Source organism: Antennarius striatus, chromosome 4 (genome assembly GCF_040054535.1).
Source record: "Antennarius striatus isolate MH-2024 chromosome 4, ASM4005453v1, whole genome shotgun sequence".
Taxonomy (NCBI): Eukaryota; Metazoa; Chordata; class Actinopteri; order Lophiiformes; family Antennariidae; genus Antennarius; species Antennarius striatus.
The window spans coordinates 25,235,086-25,260,179 of NC_090779.1; the positions used below are offsets into that span (position 1 = coordinate 25,235,086).

General features: G+C 47.2%; 1 protein-coding gene across 5 annotated transcripts in view; it reads left to right on the forward strand.

The window, feature by feature from the left end:
* Positions 1 to 25,094, forward strand: part of LOC137594596 (transcription factor SOX-6-like) — a 74,342-nt gene that overhangs the window by 45,968 nt on the left and 3,280 nt on the right. For 4 of the 5 annotated variants that reach the window (XM_068314204.1, XM_068314203.1, XM_068314205.1 and 1 more), the window contains 8 exons: positions 2,933 to 3,053; positions 4,141 to 4,220; positions 10,833 to 10,982; positions 13,063 to 13,240; positions 14,371 to 14,564; positions 21,042 to 21,150; positions 22,836 to 23,006; positions 24,085 to 24,298. In XM_068314204.1, coding sequence (XP_068170305.1) covers positions 2,933 to 3,053; positions 4,141 to 4,220; positions 10,833 to 10,982; positions 13,063 to 13,240; positions 14,371 to 14,564; positions 21,042 to 21,150; positions 22,836 to 23,006; positions 24,085 to 24,298 — 1,217 coding nt within the window. The remainder of the gene's footprint in view (positions 1 to 2,932; positions 3,054 to 4,140; positions 4,221 to 10,832; positions 10,983 to 13,062; positions 13,241 to 14,370; positions 14,565 to 21,041; positions 21,151 to 22,835; positions 23,007 to 24,084; positions 24,299 to 25,094) is intronic. The other variant, XM_068314202.1, reaches the window with a different exon arrangement.

Below are 25,094 nucleotides of genomic sequence, written 5' to 3' on the forward strand. Positions count from 1 at the left end.
CATTTGACCTCTGACCTTTTACCCCTGCGGACCGAAGGATGACGCTTCTCCCCTGCCAACAAATGTGCTGACGTTGGAGATGTTGTGAATATTCCAGGTTTGCTAAACCTATGTTAAGACAAACAGACAAAAGCACACACACACACACACACACACACACACACACACACACACACACACACTCTCACACACATGCATAAGAACTAATGGGGCGGGCAAACGGCCGTTAGCGCGACACGCTGCTCCGACGTCAGCACATCCCGCCTCGGACACAATGACTCGGAAAGCCGTGGTTAGCTCGTAACGCCGATTGGACGCAGCGGCTATGGAGAATAGCTAACTCCTGACGCCGCCGCAGCGTATTAACCTGTGTGTTAGCCCGCGGAAAAAACGCTAGCAGCGTACAGTAATGCTGTGTGTTTTAATTAGCATGGCCCGCGGCGCCGTCGTGCTCACATGGCTGTGGCGAGATGATGAAAGAACAAACTGAGCAACGCAATTATTTGCAAGTTTATTATGTAAATGAAGCCGCGTTAAGTCAAGTCTGATCGCCAGGGGGCGGAAGGCAGGGGGGAGGGAGGCGGACCTCTGCTGCTCCGTTAGCCGGTGAGGTTAGCGTCGCCAGGTGCTGCAGTTACCTTAGCAACAGGCCTGCTGCGTCAGATCAATACTGGATATTAATTTGTGACTTGTGCATTAGTTTAATTTATTACAGCTGTAGATTAGGATTAGAATAATTCAACTGGTTTCCACGGTAACCGGCATGAATTTGGGAATGTTTACCTGCAGCGAAGCGACAGACAGAAATCTACCTGGCAACGGGAGCGCTTGAATAAATACGTCTCTTCCTCCCCATCGCATCACACACACACACACACCCCCGGACCCGCTGCCCCCCCACCCCGCTGCCCGTTCACAAGAGAGCCATTAATTCTGAGTGTGTGTCTGCACGCGCGCGTGCGCACGCACGCACACACACACACACACACACACACACACATTCCTGGTGCCTAGGTGAGTGTGTGTGTGAGTGTGTGTGTGTTTGGTGGGCAGTTAGAGGAAGGGGGCCTTGTGTTTTCTTAGGGGCTGAGCAGAGCGGGGGCCCCAGCAGCACCACCTTCTCCAGTCCATTCATCCATCGCCCCCCCCCCAACCCCCCCTCGGTAAAAGAAGATCTTTGTATGTTTGTGCTGGTGGAGCAGCCCCCAGTCAGTCCCAGTGTTCCCAGTGGAATACAATGAATGGGGGCATTTTGTCCCACTCTAGAACTTCCAGACCCCCCCCCCCCACTTTTCTCGTCTTCTGGGTTTTTTTGGGGTTTTTTTAGCTGTTCGGACACAGTCTGATCTTTCTTCGTGTGTGTGTGTGTGTGTGTGTGTGTGTGTGTGTGTGCCTTGCTTTTGTGGGGCGTGATCAAAAACCTTGTTGGTCAGGTGATGAACACATGTAACTGCACACTGCTGGACAATGACACGCACACGCACACACGCACACGCACACACACACACACACACGCACACACATTCTTGCTTTAACCTTGACCCTAAAGCGACCCCTTTGATGAGGACCAATGAAACGCCCCCACAATCAAGATCCTCTGATTGGTTGAAATCAAAGATGTATACATGTTAATATGATGATATTAACTACTCAATATCATTGATTTGGGTCTGGTTCTGGTTTTCTTTGGGGGGGGGGGGGGTACTGCTGGAGTTCTTCTCCATTTTTAAATATTTGACTCCGGTATAACCTCATTACTATTAGAACGGCCCCGCCCTCAGCAAACACAGGTCCAGGATGGTCACTCCCTTTATTAAGTCATGCTTTCTGAACCCCCCCTACACTACAAACTACCCCCCCCCACCTACGTCAACATCCCTGAGGACCGTCCACTAATCCAACGACAATCCTGCAGCGCCAAACGAGCTGAAATGACACGACATGCTGATTGGGTTAATTTAGACCCTAATGATGAACTGTCCCTGGGGGGGGGGAGTGGGAGGGGTCCATGTCATTAATGGATTGGTAGTAAAAGAAATGAATGAAGCTACGTGGCATCGAGCGGAGGAAAGGATGGAAGCAGAGAGAAAGAGAAAAGAAAAAGAGATTTAAAGATTCAAAACGGATAAAAGACGAGAATAAAAGACGAGAAGGGAGAGAGGACGAAGAGACCAATAGAAACACAATAAAGATGGAGAGAAAACAGTAGAAGAAGAGAGATGAGAAGTCTATATAATACAATAAAATCACTGTTTTTCTCCTCTAATCTGTTAGTAGAAGTTTTCTAGATGTTTGGATAAAATTTGTTAAAATCCAAATATTAATAATCAAGGTTCTATTTTTAAAGATGCAAACAGCTGATAGACGACGGCGTTAACGAGAGAGGAGGAGCAGAAACGAGTGATGAGAGGAGAGATGGAGGGATGAGTCCTCCTCCGTCCCGGAACCTAAACCCCGATGTTTTTACGAGCCTTTAAAGCCGACGTGAAAAACAGACGCGACTCCCCTGTCGTTTCAAACCTTTACACCCGTTTCTTCACTCCATCCTCATCCCTCCATCCGTCTCCGTGGAGACGCTTTAATCCAGGGAGGAGAGTTCAGCTGGTTTTGCTTCCTCAGCAGATTTTCTGAATCTCTTTTCTCCCGTCTGTCTTTATTATTCTGTTTTTTATGTTTGTCGTTCTTCATTTCCTCTTTTCTCACCCCCCCCACTCCCTGTCTGTTTTTCTTTATTTCTTTTTCCATTTAATATTTAGATGTCAGACATTTTTCTTTTCTTTTCCATCCTCCTGATTCTCTTTTGTCCATTTATTTATATTTTTTCAGAAGTCAACATTTTTATTGTGTCATAATCAAGAGTGTTACTCAGTGTTTTGACCTTTTCTCCCTCTTCCTCTTCCTCCTCCTCGTCCTCCTCCTCTTCCCCCCTCAGGTTCAGGGTCCGATGCCTCCTCTGATGATCCCGGTGTTTCCTCACGACCAGCGGTCTCTCGCCGCTGCCGCCGCCGCCCAGCAAGGCTTCCTCTTCCCACCAGGCATGTCTTACAAGCCAGGTACACCCCCCCCCCCCCAACTAAACACACACACACACATGCATGCAATAAAAAAGTCACGCAACACACCCACTTTTGGACAATTATTGTTACCTATGAAAGAAGCAGCTTGTCTCTTTGACTCACTCACTCACACACACACACACACACACACACACACACACACACACACACACACACACACACACGTTAATGAGGTGTGTCAGGTGAGGAATGCTGTGGAAATGAGCGTACAGATTTACAAGCGCCGCCGCTCGGCGTCAGGAACAATACGTTGGACACAGACGGACTGGAATGTCTCTTTTACGGCGCTGAAAGCGAGTCGGTTGCTCAACACGTCTGAAACATGACATTTCACACTTTTTTGACACACACTCAAGCGTGTTGTCCTGTTCTGCTCCAACCCTGCAATTTACACGTTAAGGGTAAAGCGGACTTACAATTCACACGCATTCCCCCGGAACGGGGACGCGCTGCACGCCGGTTTGCTTGCATGCACACACACACACACACACACACACACACGCACACACACACACACTTGGTGCACGCCGCACCACCTGTTTTCTTCCTCTCTCCTCGGCCTTCACACATTCCTTCCTTCCACGGGTTCCTCCAGGTGCTCGCCTGACCCTCCATCCTCCGTTCGGATGAATCCATGTTTATTCTTACTGCATGAACACCCCCCACACACACACACACACCAGGCTTCACAGAGAGGCAGGGGTTAAAAAGCCATTATTCTCCACTCTCCTTTGACTTTGGTCTGTTTTCAACAAAGACTCGGACACGAAAAGCCTTTTAGGGACAAACAGCGGGGGTTAAAAAACGCTGGTCTGGATGCATTTGTGAGTGCATCCCAATGAGAGCGCGGCTGGACGGCGCTCGGCACCAGGATGTAGATCCGATGAGCACTAGTAAGAACCCGTGACCCACATTAGACTGTAAGAACAGCAAGGGAAGGAAAACACTGGAGACAAAAGGCCGAGACAAAGAGGCAGGCGGTAAAGAGCAGGTTAGTTCTTGTGCAGAATGCGTCCTCCCCCCACCGCGCTACACCAAATGTCTTGTTTTGTCTTTTCAACAGGTGAGAATTACCCCATGCAGTTCATTCCCTCCACCATGGCGGCTGCAGCGGCATCTGGACTCAGCCCGTTACAACTACAGGTAAGAGACGACACCTGTTCTGCTGGAATCTCAAAAAGCACACACTGAACTACTGAACTACCTGCACGCCTTTAAAAAAAGGCAGCATTTAAAATAAAAAATACACCAAAAAGCTGAGGGATCAAACCGGTGCTTCATATTGTGATAAACAATGACCTGAAGAAAGGCGTGGGTGTGGAGGTGAGTGGGTGTGTGTTTATTTGCCCTCGCGCCTGAATTCATTTCCCAACGCGTAAAAAAAACCCCAAAAACAACGTACATCCAGGAAATATGTGCCTTTTTTTTTATTTCTCTGGTGAAGACGTCTCACCCTTCATCACGACTGAAACCTTAAATTTCCTTTCTCGTCTCAGGCGGGAGCCAAGCAAAGCGTTTTTTATTCTACAGCGACGGAGACGCGTCCGACTCGCTATCGTTAGCGCTGAAAAAAGAGAGAGAGAGAGAGGTTACATCATGTTAAAGCTGTCAGAACGAAGGCCAGTAAAGCAAACTGGAGAAGTGGCTCTTCAGTATCTGTGATGATGTTTCACAACCAAACCAACAGCAGGAACAAAGAGGTGGAGGGTTTGCAGGCTGAGAATGTACATATGGATCTAATCCTGAGGGCGTAACCGGCAGAACGGGGCCCGAGACAATTGCACAGAAGTGGGTTGATGAATAGAAAAGAAGCTGAAGATAAGGAGCTATGGCAAAATAAATAAAACTCCCACTTGATTTAACTTCACACTGAGTTGGAAAGAGAAAAACCGTTCGGATGCTTCTGACTCCGACAAGAAGGGATTTAATCTAAATATATTCTATGAAAATCGACGTTTACTTCAGCAAAGGCGACATTATTGTGCTATTTTTAGTAAGTGGAAGTTATTCTTCTGCTGATTTCACTCTTACTTGCCACCAATATCATGCAATTCCACCACTGATCAATGCTGTGTGTTACAGCTCATAGCAAAACCCAGAAAGCGTCCGTAAGAGCAAAAACGATGAGTGTGATGAACAAACGGGAGCAGCAGGAGGCCCCGGCATGCGTTCATTCTCTCCGTCTCGTTCCTTCATGGATCTGAAAGGAGTTAACTTCTTTGAATTGAAGCGACGTGACGCCTCGGCTGAAGATAAAGCCCTATAGGCCCCGACGCTAACATGCTAGCGCGCCGCGATCCGCAGCCTGTCAGCTGCGTCAGACAAAAAGCTGTTATGATGAATCACAAAGGAATTCCGCCCCACCAGCACAACACCTGGCCCGGGCAATTCATCAAATATTTTATTGCTGCTTGACACCTGTGGTTTGAAAATAGCGATTATCCATAATGGTTATCATAGAACGTATTTGCAAAGAAAAGAAGAAAAAAAAAGAAACTTGAAACAAAACAAAAAAAGAAAGGAGAAATTAAATCAGTGCTCCCTAAAGGCGGGATTGAATTCCTGCACACAATGGCGCGGCCCCTCCTGCGGTACCTACTATCAGAGGAAAGAACAAAAGCTCTCAAAGGCTTTTTCACTGCCAAACAATATTGCTTCATCATGCCAGTCACTTCCACAGCCAAGCTTTTGGATGTTATCTCAGTTTATTCAATCTCGATTGTGGTTGTTGCTTATCGAAGGCCTCATTAGCGGCTATTGACTTAGCCGAGCGCCACGCTGCGCCGAGGAGATCGCAGCCTATCTCCTCTTCTCCTGGCTTTGAAAATGATCAAAAGAGTCTCTTACCTCCGACGCGAGTGAGAGGTAAGAGGATGAATGATGTCGGAGATGCAAACGCATTCACGTCTAAACACTGGCTGACACGTGGAGAACGAGGCGCAGAGGGGAACCTGAATGAAAGAGGAAGCTTCTCATCGCCGTGCTGCTCGGAAGCGTTCATGAGAGGAAAAAAAAAAAAAAAAAAGGGTGATTATCTGAGGGATTTTAGCGAGACGGCGGCATCGACTCCCAGCGCCTGTTTGGACATTGTTGTGACAACAATACAGACGCCAAAAGCAATCATGATCAGATTTATGAGTTGTACTTTTTGACGTGTGAATCTTTATCTGTGAGATCTGCCAGCGGCGTTCTTTGTGCTGCGGTACGGCAGCGCTGGCAACATCGCAGAGAAGTGTCTGATTCTACAAGGAATTAACACAATAAAAGTTTCTGCAGGGAGTGATTTGCTTCATCAAACTGATATAACACAACTTTTAGAACTGACCTTTGACCTTAGCATAGTTATACCCCAACCTCTTGTTCTCCACGGACCGTCCTTTAAGGTGTGGCGGATAAACATAACAAAATAAAACAATAAAACCAGCATCAAACTGTTTTATCCTAACTATAATAATAAAGGTGAATCCAGTTTGTATCAACTTTATTAGCAGCGTCCTCGTGACGCCACACCAACCTTTGTTTCCGGTTGGTTCTGCTAGCTTGGGAGTTTCATCTTAGCGCTAATGTATTCTTTGTTAGCGGCCACTTTAAGAAGGTAGTCATGTGACCGAGGCAAGCGTCTCCACAAGCGTTAAGAGTGACTCATAGACAGATGTGGTACCCGTCCAACTGACCCACAGACCGGTACCGGTCCACGCCCCGGGGGGTTGACATCATCACATCTATCGCGCTGCATCCAGGTGTGACGTCGCTGTGCATGCGACCGTTTCCCAGGGTTCCCTGAGGAACGCCTCTGGCAGCACCCCACTTCTGCTCCAGAGTTCTGCAGGAACCCTGATTAACCTGCATCCAGTGGTTTGGTTTCTACATCCTGCACTACCCGAAGCCCGTTGGCCTGCACGCCGCCATCGCGGTTACGCTGTAGTGCCACAGCGGCGCTCTCTCTGTCTCCGCTCCGGCTCTGCCTTCATGGGCTCTGCCTCCAGGAGGGGGAGGGACAATGGCGAGCCTGGATAGCATTGCTACGCTAACCTTGCATGAAAATGCTTCCCGTTTTGACCTTTAAACTCTGCTTGTTGCATGTATGGCAATGTGGGAAACATCCGTGTCTTTTGTTAGCTTGTTAGTTGCACCATTAATTAGTCATTACATGCATATTGGAGGGGGGGGGTTACATCCTGTCATGGTCGTCTGAGTTTCATCAGATATTCGTCTCGGTTCCACTCCGCCTCACAACAGCCTGAACTCCTGTGCGTGAAACTGCACGTTAGCTTATAGAAAAGCATCGCAAAACACAAAATTACACCCGGTTAGTTCTGCGTTCGCGTTCACTGGAGCCGAGTCCACGCCAGCTGGACGCAAATCCGTTAATCTGTGCAGAGAACGGCGTGGACAGATATTACTACAGATGTTTGTTAGCGCTGCCTCCGCCTGCTCGGCTGGCGGTCAAGAGGGCGTCGGCGGGGACGCAGGAATACCGAATGTCCCAAACTCTAGTGGGTTCCACCAATCGGGTGGGTCGGGGAAGAGTCCCTTAAATCTGGCGTTGGTTTGGGTTTTTTTACATCCCGCCTCAAAGCGTGTTGTAAAGTGTTCATGTGTCCGTCCGTTTGTTCGTTCGTCTGTAGGTATGTCCACCAAATATCTTCGCAATCGTTGCAGATAGAAACAAAAAGCACATTACTCAGGCAGCAAAGGGGATGACCTTGACAAAAATAAGTCAAGGTCAAATTTAAACTTTTGTACACTAAGGAAACGGATAGAAAGACGAGGGAGAAGGCCAGTGTAAGTAAGACCATAGATCAAAGCTAGTGCTTTGATCTACCCTGAAAGATCAAATCTATGCACTAGTCTATGCACTAGTCTATGCACTAGTCTATGCACTCGTCTATGCACTAGTCAGATACTGCTTTTGAATTCAGGGGTGTCGCGGGATGTTGCAGTTTCTGACTGGCTTGTCTTAACTTGATATTTTCTTTAATTATGCATTAACGCCGTATTTAACGGGCCAGGTAAACTAAACCGACGCCGGTAGAGTTGTTCGGCCTTGGAGGAAAGCGTGCTTCATGCCGAGTGGCATTCTCAGCTTCAGGATAACAGAAATATTCGACTCATCATCGCAAACTCGTCTTGATGGCACAATCGCATGGGAACTCGATGGAGCCGATTCTCTCCAGAGCCTCGGAATAGACGCGTTCACAAACAGTGGATTCCAGGGGAAGAAAGGCCTCCTTTGTGGGCGCTAATGCGAGTGAAATACAGTTGCTTAGCAGACATTCTTGTTGGAATCATAAGACATCTCCTCGCTGTTTGTGCTCATATTCCGCCTGTTTCTCTTTCAGTTTGTGAGGCGAGAAACAAACTCTTGTGCTCGTCCTCTTTGCCAACACAGAGTCATTCAGGCAGAATGTCGTTCTTTGCCATCAAAAGGAGAACGATGAGAAATGACGCATCTGATCCGTGAAAACAAGAGAACTTGAAGTGAGACAATAGTTCTGGTTCTGTTTTTGTGGAGCCCATACACTGCCTTAGTGTAACATTCACCCCCCTGTCTGTGTGGTTGGGTGGCAAACCTGCTGAAAAACAACCAACCTTATTTGTTCTGTGCCCTCCTGAGACTATTTTTTCCATGTAAATAAAAAAATTAAAAAAAATAAAATTTAAATAAATTAAATTAAATTTCAAAAAAAAAAAAAAAGATTAACTGTAATGTTTGTAACTTGAATTAGTAATATATTCAGAGTTATTTAACATTTAGGAGTAGTTACATTTATATTAAATTACATTGAGTTACATTTAGTTACATTTATTAGTTACATCTGGCCCTTTGAGGACAGCCATGATGCTGATGTGGCCCTCAGTGAAAATAAGTTTGACACCCCTGCTCTACACCCACACCCCCACCGCAAAAACATCCCACCAGCCCCCAACACGGCCACGGATATTAAAAAATGCCCTACAGATGAGTTGGAGGCTCAGAAACCAACGCGGCGGCTGGAGAGTCGTCCCACGGTTCAAGCACCTCTTTGTCAATTTGTAATTTAGGAGATTGCGGCATTGTCTTCCCTGGGGGGGGTTTGGCTGAGTGGCAAGATGTTGGGTGGTGGTGGTGGTGGAGGGGGGGTGTTTACGCTGCATATTGGCCTCCCCAGTTGCTAATCAATCTGGAGTGTCTAGAAGAAACGCACAAGGCGAGGGACAAGCTCTCCTTCTTCTTTTGTTTGTTCAACAGTTCTGTCTGATTTGTTAGTGCTGACGGCGGTGCTGAGTGGGCGTGTCCAGCGTGGGCGTGGGCATCCCAGACTGGTGCGTCTGCTGCCTTCACAGGCGTAGGAATATCAAGCATCACCAAGAAGTAGCTCTGCGGTCGGCGGTGATTGACGCGAGAAGCCGTTCACGCCACATTCTTACGGGGATCTCATATCGTCGAGGACGAGGGTTGGCCTGAGCGCCGCCGGCGCCGTCCAAGGAAAATAAGCAGCATGACATCAGGGCTTTGTTTCGACGGCGAGGCCCCCGTCTTCTGTTTGCGTTTAATATCGCTCTAAGGACGAGTGGAAAGAGGGCCGCTCCAAGATCGCCTCGCTCTACGATCAGCGCACAAATCAGATGTCACAACGGGGAGGAAGACAGGAAGTGGGGTTCTGGAACGGAGGGGAAAAGGAGGGAGGAGATCAAAAGTGGAGGGGGGGGGCAAAAACGGGGAGAATAGATGAGGTGAGAGTGGTGAAAGAGGAGAGGAGAGCGCAGCGAAGGCCAGGCGTCTGGGTGGTTTTCCTGAGGACGGCTCTTTGATTGTGCGGCGCTCAGACAGGAGCTGACGGTGGTTACAGAAGACCCTCCAACGTTTGACTCTTTCATTTTCTTTGGATGGAAAAACTGAATTTTTTTTCTTCTTTTTTTTATTATGTTTTCACTCAACCCCTGAAAGCAGACAGCTTTCACTTTCCAGGCCTCAGTTTTGTAATATTTTTACACTCTTTCTAAGCGTTATTAAATTGACACACACCCAAAACTAATGACACCATGACTACACATACTTACATTGTCTCTGGGATTTAAGTTAGACTGAAAATAAATAGTCTGAGCTGGAAGTAAATTGTTTTTTTCATTATTTAAAGATGTTTAAGGTGTTGTTTGCCATCCTAATTTTATTTTATTTTATTTGACTATTATAATTTAAGCTAATTTAATGCAAGCGCCAAAGACATGAAAAGGTTTAAACAGCTAGGATGACAAAAGCAGCCCCGTGGCATACTTCCATTGTGGTTCACATTGTTCTGAGTTATAAAGAGAAGCAGCTTTATGCTGTTAGCACGTCTGAGCCAGACAGCGTCTGAAATACAGAAATAAATACTGGATCTTTGCAGATAGTCATCAAACTTTCAGAGTTTCTTTCGCTATTGTCTGGATTTGTTTCTGGATGAATCGATATTCAAGCTGCAGCAGCATCTGCTAAAAGAATAAGCGTCAGTGCTGAATTATACCTCATTTAAAATAAAATGTTTGTCTGGAAGTCGTTCCTGATTCGCATTCGCCTCTCAACAAATTTTCCATTTGCGTGGGACATTTTTCCGTCAACATCACATCAAGGTATATGTGTGTGTGTGTGTGTGTGTGTGCACACACAGACACATTTGTTTCCACGTGAGGTTTTTATGTGCGTTTGGCTCAGACACACCCGGAAGATGGGATGTCGCCGTGGAGACGGGCGGAGGGCGCCGCCGGCTAACTGTCGCTCTGCTTTTCTTGCAGCAGCTGTACGCCGCCCACCTAGCCAGCATGCAGATCTCCCCAGGAGCCAAGATGACATCCCTCCTGCAGGCCCCTAACTCCGCCCGGCCCCTGTCCCCGTCCACCCTGAAGAACGAGAAACGAGCGTCCAGTCCTGTCGCTCAGATCAAGGTGAGTCCAGATTTAAAGACGCAGATTGAAATTCAAAATAGATGAAGGAGAGGATAGAATGTTTAAGGGAGTGTGTGTGTGTGTGTGTGTGTGTGTGTGTGTGTGTGTGTGTGTGTGTGTGTCTGTGTGTGTGTGTGTGTGTGTGTGTGTGTGTGTGTGTGTGTGTGTGTGTGTGTGTGTGTGTGTGGGTGGGGGGTCTCCAGGCCTAGACAGACAACATAATAAGACAAAGGAAAGACTGAGTTCAGAGTGTGTGTGATGGGAAAACACACAAGAATAATAATTATGATCAGTTCGAGTTAAAGTGAGAGCCTGGAAATTTGGAAGTTGTTGAAAGAACGATCTGCACATGGGCCTGTCAATTAGAAACAGCTTATTTAACGTCACACACACACACACACACACGCGCGCACACACACACTGGCGCTGGCTGCTGTTTGGCAGCAGCCCAGACCCCTTCACTGCTGAGAGCGTACGCCTCATCTTTACTCGGCGACGAGGCGGTAATGGAAGCCATGTGTGTGCGGCGCACAGCTGCGAGCGGCCGCACAATAGACTGGCGTCAGAGCTCACCGCACTCAAACAGTAGTGGTGTGCCCCCCCCCCCCATCACCCTACCCTACGTGAAGCCCCGCCCTACGTGAAGCCCCGCCCACACTCAGCCCTAAGTTTCCTCGTCGGGATCGATGGAGCGGTAACACTTTCAGGAGAGAGACAGAAATCACAGAAATAAAGGAAGGAAAACGGGTTGTAGACCCCGCCCCCACAATCCCCTGCCCCCGCCACCCCCCCACAGGTGATTGATTCACCTATGGGAGCATCGCTGAAAGAACTTCACCAGAAACGGGACAAGAATCCTCCTCTGAGGTCAAATTATTAAACTTTTTTCGTATCGAATTAAAAATGCTGTGCATGGAAATTTTTTATTTGTGTTTTGGGAATACAGTAATCCCTCCTGCATCCGCACATTAACACACACAACTACACCTCATCGCGGATTTTTAGTCGGTAGTCACATGATACCGTTAGGCACATTCTATTGGTTGATGGCATCAGGAAGTGCGCTACGTTCCGTGAGTCTCAGACTTCCGTGAGACACAAAAGTGCGAGGAACAAGGGATCAGTGTCTCCAGTAGTGTGACATCATCTTGACATACGTCGGTCCATGTTTTTGACACCCAGTAAAGGACACACGGTCACCATGGCGACGGCTCTGTCCTCCGGCAGCAGCAGGATGTGCCTCTTTGTGTTTTTCTATGTGAAACACGCATCTGGAAGGATTTCCCAGCAACACTTCCTGCCACAGTGACTCACGCTGGCACTCCTTTATTGTGTTGAATAAATCTACAATATAATTACCCTTTATGGACTGAATGCGAGCAGTGATTATTGTTTTTTATTGAATGACATCACGGCTAGAATAACTAACACGGATGATTTTGTCCATCGAGGTAAACAGGAACTTGAGAAAGCTTCACTAAAATATTTCCTTACACACCGACTCTCAGCTTCTCCGCTAATGTTCTGATTGGCCACATCGACGCCGCTGGATCAACATCATTTGGACCGTCCTGTTCCCATGGATACGGACGAGACATTCAAATTCTTTTCACTTGGGTTTGACTGAGTTTTTGACGAAGATAATCTTTTAGCGTCAGCTCCTCGTGCAGAGCTGCGCTAGTCTAAGAAGGTGTCGCTAACAATGATCTTTTAATCCCAATTTCGCATTCCTGGACCGACACAAGGGGAATAACAGCGTTTCTACCGTCAGTAAAAAAATAAACTGACGGAACTTCAATTCAATTTTGGAAAAATATAAAAGCTAGTATTATTAAATCTGCGCGAACTTGCATCTCGTCTTCTTTTGCCCCTTTTTTTCGTTGCATTGCTGTGTTTGTTGGAGCATTACCGCCACCTAATGTCTATCAGTGGAATAGCAGGAAAACGAAATGAGAAAAAAAGCTCGATTTATACCTTTATTCCTGTTCAAACCCCCCCATGGGGTCTAAGCGATGACCTGGTGACGCGACATGAACACCAGCACACGTCTGAATGTTTGCGTCCATGTTGATTCCGACAGGAGGAAGGATCCACGCAGCCGCTCAACCTCTCAGCCAGACCCAAGACGGCCGAGCCGCTCCGATCCCCGACGTCCCCGACACAGAATCTGTTCTCCGGAAGCAAGACCAGCCCCCCGGGCCTGGGCAAGGGTCGCATCCCCAGCCCCCTCCCCAACATGGGCAGGAACAGCTCTCTGGGTAGGTGACGAGAACCCAACACGACACGGGTTGGTTTTTAAAAAAAAAATACATCAGTGTCGTTTCAGACACACACACACACACACACACACACACACACACACACACACACACACACACTGGTATTGTTCACATCTGTACTGTACCTCCAGACAAACACACACTCCTTCCTTCCAACATAAAACTGCGCCTCACCCTCAACCGGAACAGCCAAACATCACCCACCCAAAACACCAGCCTTCGCCCCGCCACACACAGACAAAACCAGCCGGGCCGCATGCACCCCCGGTAGGCTGCAGACACCTCAACACCACAACGCGACCTGTGTGTGCGTATGTGTGTGTGTGTTTGCCTTTTACAGGAGTCCAAAGCCCTGTATTTAGCCCCAATGAAACCCTGGCAGCGGAAGCAGTGAAACCCAGCACACGTTATTTGCTTTTTAAGAGCTTCCTCACATCATTGTCTGCTGGCGCGAGACCTTTTATGCCCCTACCTCTGCTATCTGTTATTAAGGCCAATCTGAACCCTCTCATTAGATTCCCCCCGAGAAAACAATTTCTGAGCTCCTTCTAAGTGGCTTTGAGGACGCGTTTGTGTTATTTTTCGCCCGTTTTTAACGGCCACCCAGGCGGCGCGCAGGACTTCCTACTCGTCTGCTAATTAAACCAGGAGGGCGACGGAAACTTTGCATCCTTTTATTTCTATTTTTTTTCCTCTTGATTCTTCAAATGTGAGCTGGCTTCTAAAGTGTGAAGCGGGGGGTTGGGGGAGGAGGTGGAGTCGTGTTTAGACACCAGCGGAGTGGAAAACTGTGACGGCGCGTCATCCTGATAAGACCGGGAGTCTCACGCGGACGCCTTAACGACGTTTCATGGGAATTTGAACGTGGCCGTCCTGAGCGTTTGAATTCCAGCAGTTACTGTGTGATTGGTTTCCAGCGCTCGATGGATTTTATAGAGCAGCATGAAATCAAACACATGTAAGAACCGGGTTCTTCAGAGTTCAACAGCATCCAGTCCAAAACCAGCAAATAAAGACTAAACCAGCGCGATCCGATGAACGTCAAGTCTCATTAATGGGTTTAATATTTACTATGAGCCGAGTAAAGCTTGACCTGTTCGTGTTTCTAGACATCCTGTCCAGCCTCAACTCCACGGCGCTGTTTGGGGACCAGGACGCGGTGATGAAGGCCATCCAGGAGGCCCGCAGCATGAGGGAGCAGATCCAGAGGGAGCAGCTCCACCAGCACCAGCAGCCGGGGCCCCAGAGCCTGGAGGCCAAGCTGTCGGCCCTCAGCAGCATGAGCCTGAACAACGGCAACAAGGTGAGAGGGATGGAGGGAGGAGGTGGGGGTCACGTGACGGCATGACGCCGCCAAGCCGAGTCACGTTTTAGTCTGCAGGTTACGGGATGATTCTGTAGGTTTAAAACATTCAGAGGGGCTTTGAATTAAAAATGAACCCATTCAAGGTTTGGATTCTTACATCATAAGTTTGATTTTTTTTTTTTTTACTGAAAAAACTAATTTATACGATCAGATCCATGCACACAAAAAAAAATCCAGATTTAGTGAAAATTAAACAAAATAAAGCTCCTATATTAAAATTTATTTTACATTTTTTTCACAAGGTTCCATTGAGACAGGAGTCACGATTTCACTGAGGGCCACATCAGCACATGTCTGTCCTCAAAGGGCCAGATGTAACTAATAATGTAACTAAATGTAACTCAGTGTAATGTAACTAAATGTAACTACTCCTTAATGTAACTAATAAATGTAACTAAATGTAACTCAGTGTAATGTAACTAAATGTAACTACTCCTTAATGTAACTAATAAATGTAACTAAATGTAACTCAGTGTAATGTAACTAAATGTAACTACTCCTTCATGTTAAATAACTCTGAATTTCTGAGTTATTCTAGTTCCAAACATTACAGTTAGACAGAAAAAACATGTTTGTTTGTTTCTCTGTTCTAACATGAATCCTTTTCATTTGTCAGGTTATTAAACCCACAGAACTCCATCAATCAAGGATCAAACTATCAATCAATAAAGACAAATAACATCAGACACAAGTTAGGACTTTGTTCACAACGTTCAGTCAGAGTTAAAATGGACTGAACTACTGCATTGTGGGAAATGTAGTTTCAGGTCAAAAAACACTTTTGACTTATTTACCTTTAGACGCTCTGACATTTTCTGCTCTTGCGGGCCACACAAAGTGATGTGGAGGGCCACGTTTGGCCCCTGGGGCCTATAGTTTGACACGTGTGCATTAAGACATTGTTTTCCAAAAATTTGATTTAGTGGTTCAGGCTTCACAACTAAATAATTATTCTAATGACAAATTAAGAAACTAAATTCTTCTGTTGTTCCTTCAAATGATGGAAAAGAGGGGGAATGGAGGGGGGGGTGTTAGGTTCCAGATCTGTGTCTCCTTCATAGAAACACACACACACACACACACACACACACACACACACACACACACACACACACACACACACACACACACACACACACACACACACACACTCCAAAATCCTCTCTCCCATTTTCTCCTAAATCTAATTGGCTGAGTGTTCAAGGCTCCGGCTGCTCGTCTTCGCTCTGCAGAATATTCATGGAGGATATTCGTGTTGTTTGGCTCGGCTGCAGCTCTGGAGGACTTCTCTGCTCTCCTCTCATTTCCACGGCCACCCAGAAGCCAAACGCTTTGAAGCAGCAGCAGCTGGGCCTGTGACAAGTGATGGTTTTGGTGTGTGTGTGTGTGTGTGTGTGTGTGTGTGTGTGTGTGTGTGTGTGTGTGTGTGTGTGTGTGTGTGTGTGTGTGTATAATGGAGTCCAGCTCTCCTCTTGCCCTGGAGGGGGTATCCCGGCCTCGGGGTCTTAGCCCAATTAAAGGGCTCTTCTCAGAGAGGGGACCTCCACCCCTCCTCCACGCTCACCTCTTCCCCACTCCCTCTCCCCCGTGGGCTGGGGGGGGGACAGGGCCTTTGTACCAGGATCTGGTATCCAGGGGGATATCCATACTCCAAAACATCTTCAATCAGTCTGATCAGCCAATCACAGAATCCAGTGATTAGACCGGCCCTCCCGTGCAATTCATCCCATGTTGCTTCCATGGAGGAGGAGGAGGAGGAGAAAGAGGAGCTCATGAATATTTTAGGGGTGGAGACTTTGAACCCACCAACCCCAACTAGGTCATGATTGGTGGACTCCAAGGATGGGCTGTTTGGAATTTTTTTTTGGACGTGTTTGTTTTTGCATCTTCAGGAGAAAAACATCCGGAATCTGGCAAAAATATCTGCGCTTCACGTCCCCCCCCCCCGTCGAGGCTTTTTATAAGTCATTATACTAGTAAACACTGAGAAACTCATAAATATAAATTATCCTACAGCTTAAGCTAATAAATTGTTTATTAAGATTTAATGCAACTTGTTTGTGGCAGGTCTGGTTAAAAAATAAAAATGTAAAAATTAAAAACTCCCTAAAGTTTGGTTTTAGTCAAACTTTAAGTGATCTCAGATTAAGGTGAATCCCTCTATGCGTCTATTTTCCGTGGCTATAAGAAGCGAACCAAAGCCGTGCAGTAATGGGGTTTATAGCTCCATGCCTGCTAATAAAAAGCTCATTTGGAAAGTTTGAAAGTAATTGTTTCCGGTTTTTTTGGGGGGGGGGACGACAGAAGGCTGCGTGTTTGTTGTCAGCTTGTTATTCGTTACCTAACAACAGCGGCTCAAAGCCTCTTTTTCTTAGCTTTAAATGTGTGAGCTTTTTTCCTCCGTGGTGGACAAGTTTGTGTGTGTGTGTGTGTGTGTGTATGTGTGTGTGTGTGTGTGTGTGTGTGTGTGTGGGTGTGTGTGTGTGTGTTTTTCTAAATCACCCAGAAGGCTTTGCTCTGTCTTGAACAATTCATGGATGGAACTTGCTGGATGCTGGTTTGTGTGACTCAGCCGCTCCGTCTCAGGCCGGCTCTTTTTTCTTTACCTTGGATTTGTGTGTGTTATTTTCTGTTGGTTGAATAAAATCATTTCTTAAGCCCCCCCTCCCCCTCCCCAGGCCCTGCCCTGCCTTTTTGTTTCACGGCGTTGTCCTGACGCAGCGCTTCCAGCCTCCAACTGCTGTATCCGTATCAGATGTTGAGCTATTTATTGCTCACGCTGATTCCAGTTGGAGGAAGCCATCGCCGTGACGTGTGTGTGTGTGTGTGTGTGTGTGTTTACGTTTGTTTGTGTGTTTTTTAATCGCAAAGCATTCATTTCAAGCATCGACGACATAGGCAAGAACTGAAACCGATAATGTGTGTGTGCTGCAGTGTGTGTGTGTGTGTGTGTGTGTGTGTGTGTGTGTGTGTGTGTGTGTGTGTGTGTGTGTGTGTGTGTGTGTGTGTGTGTGTGTGTGTGTGTGTGTGTGTGTGTGTGTGTGTGTGTGGCTGGCTCTGCACTGGCCTTGGCCATGTTAATGTCATTACAGCGGGTGTACAGACGGGAGGCCGGGCCAGTTAGTGGCATTGTTGAGTATCACCTTACGCTTACGTTGCTTCCAGCTGGCCTGCGGCTGCCAAAGCTCACCGAAATAGTCACTGTGTGTGTGTGTGTGTGTGTGTGTGTGTGTGTGTGTGTGTGCGCGCGCGTCCGTGCACAAAAGCCTGCATGCACATTTTTCATCCAAACAGCCACAAAACACTCTCCATACCGGCTTAAAGGAAACACGGAGCGTCTGATTGGTGCGTGACTCAACACAGGACGGCGTCGGCCTCATCAGAACGGAGAGCGGTGGCGTGCGGCGGCGTGCGGCAGCGTGCACTGCGCTTTACCTTCAGTGTGCTGCACAGGAGCTGCGTTTGCATGAAACGACCGGTTCGAGCCACGAGGGCTTGCTGTTCCTACTCAGAAGTTTTTTTAAAATTTGAAATCTCACATAAAACAACGGCGTTGGATGACGTTCAGTCGCCTGCAGGGTCGACGCACAGAAACACGCTATATGCTGCTAAAGCTGCAAATAGATCCTTAATTACAGAAACCCTACAAGAGAGGTTTGAGGTTTACGGACTTTTCCAGACATCAAGAACAAAAACAATTCTATTGACTATAAAGAGAAACGAGACTCTTTATCTCTCTGTACAGACGGAAGTTGTGTTCGTGAAAAAATTAACTTCATCCTCACTTCTTTTAGCTCCTATTTAATTTGATGTATTTTATATTAATAGTATTTATTTAATATTCTCAATCGTTTCATGACGTCGTCATCGTGTTTGTGTAGAACTTTCTTCCGTCTCTGCTGCTGATGTCATCACAACCGACAGCTTTAAACAGCTCCAGGTCTTGAATGTAGGTGGCCGCGGTGAAGCCTGACTGATATACATTATAATGCACACTACAAACATATGTGGACTCCTGAAGGTCTCCTCCTTTGGGGGCCGGAGCCTCCAGGGGTCAAGGGCCGCCGGCGGTGAAGAGGAGCGAAGAAAAGGAGGAAGGAAAAAGAAGAGGTGACAGCTCTATCAGAGAAGACAGGAGAGGAAAAAGAGAGAGAGAGGAAGGAGGAAGAGGAGGAGAGAGGAAACACCGGCAGAGGGATGAAGGAGGCTGCCAGGCCTGATTGGCCCGGGGGGAGACGGTAAACGGTTGCGGGTCAACAGGAGGCACGCCGTGTTGGCAGCGGGCGAGTTGTAGCTGCGGTAATGAGCGCAAAAAAAAAATGTTTGGAGCGTTACCGTAGCAACGGCCAGCGATGCAAACGCCAGGAAGAGGAGAGACCTGGTGGGACGGGAAGAGTTGGGCGTCCCTCGAGTTCAGAAACGTTTAGGAGGAGAACGTGTGTGTGTGTGTGTGTGTGTGTGTGTGTGTGTGTGTGTTCACTGCCAACGCTCTTCATCAGGTTTAATTAAGTTCTGGGTAATTAATCCTGACTTGCAGGTCGAGAGCTTTGTTAAGTCAGGCTTAGACGATATAATTCTAACTCCACTGCATCGACGCTGCTTAAAAGCTGCTTCCTGAAAGGTGCGCTCCATTTTCACTCCTCCCGGTGGAGGGGCGGGGACATTAACCAGTTAATTCCTCCGCTGTCGGCGTTCCCAGACACAGAAACCTGGAAGAGTCTGATTTAAACTCATGAAAGCAGGAATCGTCTGTCAGGGCCGCTCCAACAGGCAGGAGTCCAGAATTAAACCAGTCCAACCCAGTCCAACCAGTCCCAGTCCAACCCCACTAAACAAAGCAAAGACTCCTTATTGCATTCACCACAAGAACGTTCAAACGGAGCGAGAGGAGACCAACCGCACCGACTATTTGCAGATTTTGACCCAGGTCTGCTGTTAATCTGGATTTTGGATCCGTCTACCTCTATTGATGCTGTCCTAGTCCATTTTCCTAAAGCCTGCTCCCAGCCGCCATTACTTTCCACCAGTCTCCTCCCATTAGCAGCAACAATCGCTCGCCTCCACTCAAGACGTTCAGAATCAAGCCCTGCAATATTTAATAACGCCGCAAAAAAAACGAATGGCCCCGCCTCCGCCCGAGTTTTCATTTGGACTTCAAGTCTTTATTCTGGTCTCTGGACTAGTTTTCCGTTCCTCTCCTCCTCCCTGTTCTCTCTATTCTCTCCCTCGTTCTCTTTTCTTTAGTTCTTTGTTAGGCGGTTGCTTCCTGCGGTGAGCATGGCACTGCCCAGGCACATGTTCTGTGGTGGGCCTGATTACAGCCCTGCCGTAGTGCTGACATTGGCCCGCACCGACTCCCCATCTATAAAGACACACACACACACACACACACACACACACACACACACACACACACACACACACACACACACACACACACACACACACACACACACACACACACACACACACCGGGCCCTAAGTTCCACCAACTCTGCCAGCGGCTACCGCGGCATGACTTCACTCCGTAACCATTTCTTGCGTCAAACAAAATGCCTCTGTCACCAGAAAAAGGAGGCGAGCTGCGAGAGAGTGGGGGAGGGAAGAGGGGAGATAAAGTTGGGCGGGGGGGGGGGGTGAGGCTCTGCGGTAGCCGTGTGGAGGGTTCCATGTTTCCCACCGCAGCTCAGGAGCGTGGTCGGGTAATTTTAGCTGGAAGGCCCAGAGGCGGGCTGCTGGTGGAAGTGATTTGTCTCAGAAGTGGATCGGCAGGCGGGAGGTGGAATCAGAGCGAGAGTCTGGTGACGCTGCTGATGAGCGTCTGTGACTCGTCTGTTAGTTTATCACCCAACCAGCAGCGTGACTCATTCCCTAAAGATCACGCAGAAAAAAAAAACGTCTCGTGGCTGAACTGAGATATCGGGTTGGGTTTTGTGATTTTCCACTTTTGCATCTCGTCGTTTTATCACCAACACCATCAGAGCTAGCCAATAAAACACCAGCGTCAAAGTCAAGGCCCGGGGGCCAAATGTGGCCCTCCACATCTTTTTTTGTGGCCCACGAGAGCATTAAAGATCAGAGTGTCTAAAAATAAATACTGACCGGAAACTACATTTCCCACAATGCAGTAATTCAGCCCATTTTAACTCTTGACAAAAACGTTGTGAACAAAGTTAACGTCCTAACTTGTGTCTGATGTTATTTCTCTTTATTGATTGATAGTTTGATCCTTGATTGATGGAGTTCTGTGGGTTTAATAACCTGACAAATGAAAAGGATTTATGTTAGAACAGAGAAACAAACAAGTTTTTTCTGTCTAACTGTAATGTTTGGAACTTTAATAAGTAATAAATTCAGAGTTACACTTCCTACACCCGGGTTGGTCCAGACATTCAAACCTGAAACTGGTTTCAGGAGAGGCTCCATTACGAGACGCTGAGTCAGCACCTGGGGAAGTTCGGGGAGGATGCCGGGAAGATGGTCCACCGAGTCATCGACCTAACGAGACCAGAGGATCTGGACGGTGAGGCTTTATTCTCTCTAACTTTTTTTTTGTCTGTTGAAGTTTAATTCTTGATTTTTTAGACTCTTTGGTCAGTCAGAATAAAAAAGGAGCACAGAATCGCTCGTCAAACAGACGCTGGAGGTAAATGAAAGCGTCTGCTGGAGTTTTAAGAAGCCAAAAAGTCCCGTTCTGTTTAGACTAAACTGATAGCGGTGACCCGGCGCTGTGTGGGCCCCACAAAGCAGAGGCCCCGCTTCTGGGGGGTTCGCATCTCAGACCTCCACAATAAAGAAGAAAGCATCCTGTAGACAGCCAGAACATACAGGTATTCAGCCAATACAAATATTTATTGTAGTCTTCAGGAAGCTGCAGCGAAGGACGTCCTGAACAGCTAAACAGTGCGTTCAGTGTCAACAGTTTTTATTTCTTCAAGTGCGTGACGACAAGCGAGGTTCGCCGCCTTTTTTTCCACAACAAGTGTTTGGAACACAACATCCCATCAGAGCAAACAAAAAAAGAAATTAACAGAGCGGCGAGAAATAATTCACGTGCTCCTGTGGACGTATTAGTTACCGCTCCCCTCCTGTAAGGACGCTGACCTGGTGTTGGGTTCATGACCCCCCCACCTGTTCCTCATAAAGCAGCAGTGTTTACAGCCCATCACGACTGGAGGAGCGCATTGTGGGTCAGTTTAGATTCACAGGAGTAAACACAGGAGTGGTGTCACCGTAAACCAACGTGTCCTGTATGGTCAACGTGTGCTTTCTGAGGATTCAGTAGAACCTACGGTAGAACCTACAGCAGAACCTACAGCAGAACCTAGAGCAGGACCTACAATAGAACCTAAAGTAGAAATAAGAGTAGAACCTAAAACAGAACCTACAGTAAAACCTGCAGCAGAACCTACAGTAGAACCTAAAACAGAACCTGCAGCAGAACCTACAGTAGAACCAACAGCAGAACCTACAGTAGAACCTAAAACAGAACCTACAGTAGAACCTAAAACAGAACCTACAGTAAAACCTGCAGCAGAACCTACAGTAGAACTTCAAACAGAACCTACAGTAGAACCTAAAACAGAACCTACAGTAAAACCTGCAGCAGAACCTACAGTAGAACCTAAAACAGAACCAACAGAATACCTAAAACAGAACCAAGAGTAGAACCTAAAACAGAACCTACAGTAGAACCTGCAGTAGAACCTACAGTAGAACCTGGAGATGCGCGTTGAATCCGTTCTGTGACTGTTCTTGTAAGTCAAACAACATTTAACCATTAAAACAACTAAAATCATTTAATCCATTCCAACCTTCTAAAAAAGCTCCAAACCCCCTAAATTATGCATAAACACATTTTTATCCACCAATAGACACGCAGACTTTACCTGTGTATAACATATTATATATAAGTTTGTAAACAACTGTAAAGAATGAAAAGAAACGCAAGTTTACTCCATTGGTCTCATTGAGCTCGTATCCATCCACCAAGACGTGGTAAAGAACGAGATCCGGTCTCACTGGTGTTGTATCCATCCACCAAGACGTGGTAAAGAACGAGATCCGGTCTCACTGATGTTGTATCCATCCACCAAGACGTGGTAAAGAACGAGATCCGGTCTCACTGGTGTTCCTCCTTAACATCCTGCTTTCATAACGTGAACGTACAAACGGTGAACGTGTCGTGAACGTCTCTGTGTCGCGTAGGGAACAGCATGGCGGAGGCGCGAGTGTTCCGTGAGGCGAGAGGCCGGAACAGCAGCGAGCCCCACATCAAGAGGCCCATGAACGCCTTCATGGTTTGGGCCAAAGACGAGAGGAGGAAGATCCTGCAGACCTTCCCCGACATGCACAACTCAAACATCAGCAAGATCTTAGGTGAGAAGCCTGAGAGGCGACGGCTTGAATGAGTGGAACGCTGTGAAAGAATCATTAAAGCTAACGCTAACTGTCCTGTTGTCCATGTGACCAAACCCAATTCATGAACAGACAGCTGTGATTTTTAAACCCCTGTTTTATTTCTGCCCCTTGTTTTATTTTTCCTTTTTATCCTGAACGTAGGCCGTTCTCGCCGTGACTTTCTGTTCCTGAAGCCCATTCCTGATCTCGTTTCACGGAATCTGAAGCCGTTTCTTTTCCCGGAAAACTCTGGGATGGACGTGGGTTTAAGTCAAGCCTTTAATTCTATGGCTTCCCTGCTATCTCCACACGTCCCTGCAGTTCATGGGGTTTCCTACCTGCGGGCTGCAAACAAGAAGGACTAGTTTGTTCCTGAACCTGGAACGCTTCACACACACAGAGCTCTTGTGTGTCGCCTGACGAGTGTGATGGATGAATTCAGTTAGAAAGGAGAGTGTTGATCGACCCCCCCTCCACACAGATAGCCATTCAGTCGCTCTCAGCGTAACGCTTGTTCAGGAAATTCTCTGAGGACCTCCACTGTCTGCTGCAGGAGTCCAGAGAGTCTGAGGACTGCTGAATGTAAATGTTCCTCCTGAGCAACAGGAACAAATTGCTTTTTCTTAGGCGGGTCCGTGTCCCGACTCGGGCTCAAACGGACGTTTGTCTTTAGAGAAAATGATTCCCTTTGTGTGGAGAATTAGAATTCAACAGTAAAATATCAGGATGGAGCAGGAAGCATCAAAGATTCCTCTGCGAAAGCAGGATTTAAGCAAGTGTGTGTGTGCATGTGTGTGTGTGTGTGTGTGTGTGCGTTCCTCCAACATAATAACACAGCTGGACGTTGGGAGTGGGCGGCGGGCTTAAAATCTCTGTTTCCTGTGTCACAAAAGCACCAGAGTAGTTTGGGATAAACCTTGATAAACAGACACGAGGCGGAGTGTCATCCGTCGTCAGCGCTGAGCAGATGTTCCTCAGGTTCCCCCCATCCTGCCACAGAAAATATTAAAGCTGACAAGGCGTCACCAAACGTCAAAATGTCTGTCTCCTCCTGCAGGTTCTCGCTGGAAAGCCATGACCAACCAGGAGAAGCAGCCGTACTACGAGGAGCAGGCCCGTCTGAGCAAGATCCACCTGGAGAAATACCCCAACTACAAGTACAAGCCGCGGCCCAAGAGAACCTGCATCATCGACGGGAAGAAGCTGCGCATCGGCGAGTACAAGCAGATGATGAGGTCACGGCGTCAGGAGATGAGGCAGTTCTTCGTGGGGTGAGTTTGTTTCAGGTGAACGTACCGGTTCTACAGGTAAACCTCGGTTTATGTCGCTAACCGGTTCCAGGAGACGCGACGTAAAAAAGTCAGAAAAAAAAGTCGTAAGTTGAAAAAACAACGTTAGTTGAATAGTTGAAGGTAATCATTCCCAGTTCTGTACTGAACTTTATTTAAGAATGTATTTTAATGATATCTGGTTAATATGAATCGACTTTAAGCTGACAGTTTTATTATAGAACAGAAAAAACGTCTCCGTCTCGTCTTCAGCTGCTTCTTCCTCATCGTGGGTCACGGGGGTTGCTACAGGCTTCTAATTTATTGTAGAGTAACGTGATATTATGTGATTTTAAGAGATTATTAGTGATTTCATGATTCCAGTTCTTGTGGCAGACAGACGTAAAGTGGAGGAAAATGACGTCAACTTGATTTTTATTTATATGCGGTTTTTTTGGGTTTTTTTGCAAACCGACGTATAAACGAGAACGACGTAAGCCGAGGTTCACCTGTATTTCCCCTCCTTATAGGCAGTTTCAGGTGTGCCCCGCCTTTACATCGGGGTTCCCCCCCGCAGAACACTTCAGTGTATTTCCACAGCAATTATCCTGCATGTCTCAAGAGGGGATACTGTGCATTGACGGATCACAGGACGGCTCTGTCTCGTTGGAGAAGACTTTTACTCATTGGCTGCTGCACCTGTGACCTCTGGGTTCAGCCGGTTCTTTAATAAACACCCCCACTCACCCCAATGAAGGACCCGGGTGGATATATCATGAGCAATTAAACACGATGCATG